General features: G+C 43.7%; 1 protein-coding gene across 1 annotated transcript; it reads left to right on the top strand.

The window, feature by feature from the left end:
- The first annotated feature begins 1,646 nt into the window (after positions 1-1,646).
- LOC119362079 (ribulose bisphosphate carboxylase small chain PWS4.3, chloroplastic-like) lies at positions 1,647-2,695 on the top strand. The gene is made up of 2 exons (XM_037627249.1): positions 1,647-1,845; positions 2,134-2,695. Exons 1-2 carry the CDS (start codon positions 1,702-1,704, stop codon positions 2,512-2,514), a joined length of 525 nt encoding a protein of 174 aa, XP_037483146.1. The 5' UTR covers positions 1,647-1,701; the 3' UTR covers positions 2,515-2,695.
- The last annotated feature ends 469 nt before the right edge of the window (positions 2,696-3,164 follow it).

Genomic DNA, 3,164 nt, shown 5'->3' with positions numbered 1-3,164 from the left:
GTTATATTATAGGCGAGAACTTTTATACCCTTGAAACCTTGACTATATATAACATGCTATCTATACCTACTAATAAAAGAAATAGGTATTCTTAGTCTGTCATGCTATTTTATAGAAAACTCCCTAATGTTTCTGACATTAAACCCATAATACATATTAAATGTTTTTTAAAATACTCATATCTTCTATACCGTAACTTCAAATTTAACATGTTATATATGGAATTTGATTAGAAAAAATATAAAATCTGAACATGATGTTATTTTATCTGTTAATATAATGCATTATCCATCTTTCTTTCATATCAGTACTGATCCGGATTGTGGATGCACATCTCAGGAAAATCAGGATTGGAAACGAAATTGAAGATCACTTGCCCATTTCTTTGTATGTATTAAATCTACATGCAAGTCGTGTTTAAATAGAAGACATGCATGTGGAATCTTGAACTTGCGTTTTTGTAGGCAAAGACCATCTTCGTTTGGGCCGTAGCTACCAATATTCAGATTATCTAGACCATTTTTTATAAATTAAAAGCGTGTGGTATTCTTTTCTCCCGTTCCAACGCACGGGCCATTTTGCTAGTATATATTAAAATATTTTTGTTAAACAATGTAATATTAGGATGAAAGCGCATTTCAGCTGGCCACTACCCTAGTTTAGTTTCCTTTTTTTGGCCTAAAGGACAAGATCTATTATAAAGATTCATCGGAAGCAGAAATCACCTCAAACATTAAAAAATTTATCTAGGTCCATGGACCATTGAATGGCCATTGCCTCTGCGAAAACGAGCCGCTAACACACCATTGTTCTTGCTCCCACACTGGAGCTAGCATGACCTTGTCGATGATAGCCAGTGAGTCTTCATGCACATGCCTCTAAGGATCAGTGCTCTTGCGGCAGTCGTCGCCGTTGAATCCCTGAATCGATCTGAAGACCCTGACACAAAATCTCATTGTTCGCACACATAACGAGAAATTCTAACCTTGCCACCTGAGGAGCTCGCCAAATCTACGTCGGAGCTCCCCAGATAGAGGAACTTCAATAGGATCGGATCCCGAAAGACTAACTTGAAGAAAAAGCGCCGCTATCCGTCCAAGTGTCACCCCTGTGAGGACAAAAACCCTACCTATCTACTAGCCGGAGACGAGACACTAGAAATCCCCTTCCCGCAGAGGGGAGGCAAATCCACAGGCTCGCCGGCGGATATCGAGGGGAGGAAAGCTTTCCCTAATCGCCATGCGAGAGGGAAAGAACTTGTTCTACCTGTGGACGGACGGTTACTATGCTTGTTCAGTTAATTGTACCAAGAAAACATATATTTTATTTTAAGAAACATTGTACAAACGTGGATGTTCACATAGGCACATGTACACCATCTCTTATAAATGCACACACGCACATTCTTCGCCTATGAGCACTTTCAAGAGAGTGAGCCAGCAGATCTTATAATAAAATGAAAAATATTTTGGCCGAACCACTCAAGTCCCATCCTCACACAATTTCCAGCACACACAATGCATCCGACGGATATGCTTCTTCCACTGATCCGGAGAAGATAAGGAAACGAGGCAACCAGCGAACGTGAGCCACCCCTACCACATCTGTACGAAAGAAACGCTGCTATATATAGCGTGGTGACCCGGCAATGGGGCCTCAAGTGTAGCCGGCATCCTCCTCTCCTCCAGATAATACATTACCATGGCCCCCGCCGTGATGGCTTCCTCGGCTACCACCGTCGCACCCTTCCAGGGGCTCAAGTCCACAGCCGGTCTCCCCGTCGGCCGCCGCTCCAGCGGCAGCCTCGGCAGCGTCAGCAATGGCGGAAGGATCAGGTGCATGCAGGTATGTCGGGCACTAATTAAACAGATATGAGTTTCTTTGTCAGTGCAAATAATTCACTTGCAGAACATCCCCAATGTATATAACCAAACCCATCCTCGAAATAGGACCCATATACTAGCACTAAGTACAACCAAAGCTTTATTGATTGTGAACAACCCAGCAATGCATATGAGAGCTGCCCATAAGGAGCAATTTTTGGCTTGTCGACTGATTTTTTCTAGCATTGTTAGTACAATTAATTGACTTATCACCAAGTATTGAGCATCTGTGCGCATTCTATTCATTTAGGTGTGGCCAATTGAGGGCATCAAGAAGTTCGAGACCCTGTCTTACTTGCCACCCTTATCCACGGAGGCCCTCCTGAAGCAGGTCGACTACCTGATCCGCTCAAAGTGGGTGCCCTGCCTCGAGTTCAGCAAGGTTGGCTTCGTCTTCCGTGAGCACAACAGCTCCCCCGGGTACTATGACGGCCGATACTGGACAATGTGGAAGCTGCCTATGTTCGGGTGCACTGACGCCACACAGGTGCTCAACGAGGTGGAGGAGGTCAAGAAGGAGTACCCTGACGCCTATGTCCGTGTCATCGGCTTCGACAACCTGCGCCAGGTGCAGTGCGTCAGCTTCATCGCCTTTAGGCCACCGGGTTGCGAGGAGTCCGGCAAGGCCTAAACTACGAGTTGAAACAATGGCCTATCTCGTATGAAGGTCTTTTGTGAACTTCACTTTTGTCCAAAACTCTGCTGTACGACTCTGCTTTCTGACCGGAGCATACCTTTTGTTCTATATGATTTGTGTATGTATGTACGAACATAGGTTCTTGAGCATGCATACGTAGTTCCTCATAGGTCTATATCTTCTTCTTCGGTACAACCCCCCGAATACATTAATGGACGAGATCTGTTCATACCTTTTCATAATAAAGGGTAGGATGGTCTTTCAAGAAAATACGTCGCGAAGATCTGTCATGTTCTGAGTCTATCTTGGGCCGGCCCATTAGAGAGAGTATGTGCGGTAGCACCGATCAAAAATCCAAAAAATAGTGTGCCTATTAGGCATCGAACACAGGACCTCCAGCGGTTGGGAAACTGCTAATAGCGACCAGAACCATCTGGATTTGCTGATATTTTTGAAGTGCAGCTGTTTATTACCTAGAACACACGTACCGTAGGAGCTTTTTTATTACTAGAAATACTCTAGCAGATCAAAATTGGTGCACGGACTTCTTTTGGAAAACACAACTGGGCAGGACATTCTAGCTAAAGCATTTTTTATAGCTAAAAAACCTAATGTGTTTTTTCATCTATTGGAATATTTTTAAA

The sequence above is a fragment of the Triticum dicoccoides genome, chromosome 2B (genome assembly GCF_002162155.2).
Source record: "Triticum dicoccoides isolate Atlit2015 ecotype Zavitan chromosome 2B, WEW_v2.0, whole genome shotgun sequence".
Taxonomy (NCBI): Eukaryota; Viridiplantae; Streptophyta; class Magnoliopsida; order Poales; family Poaceae; genus Triticum; species Triticum dicoccoides.
This window is presented reverse-complemented; position numbering and strand designations above follow the sequence as displayed.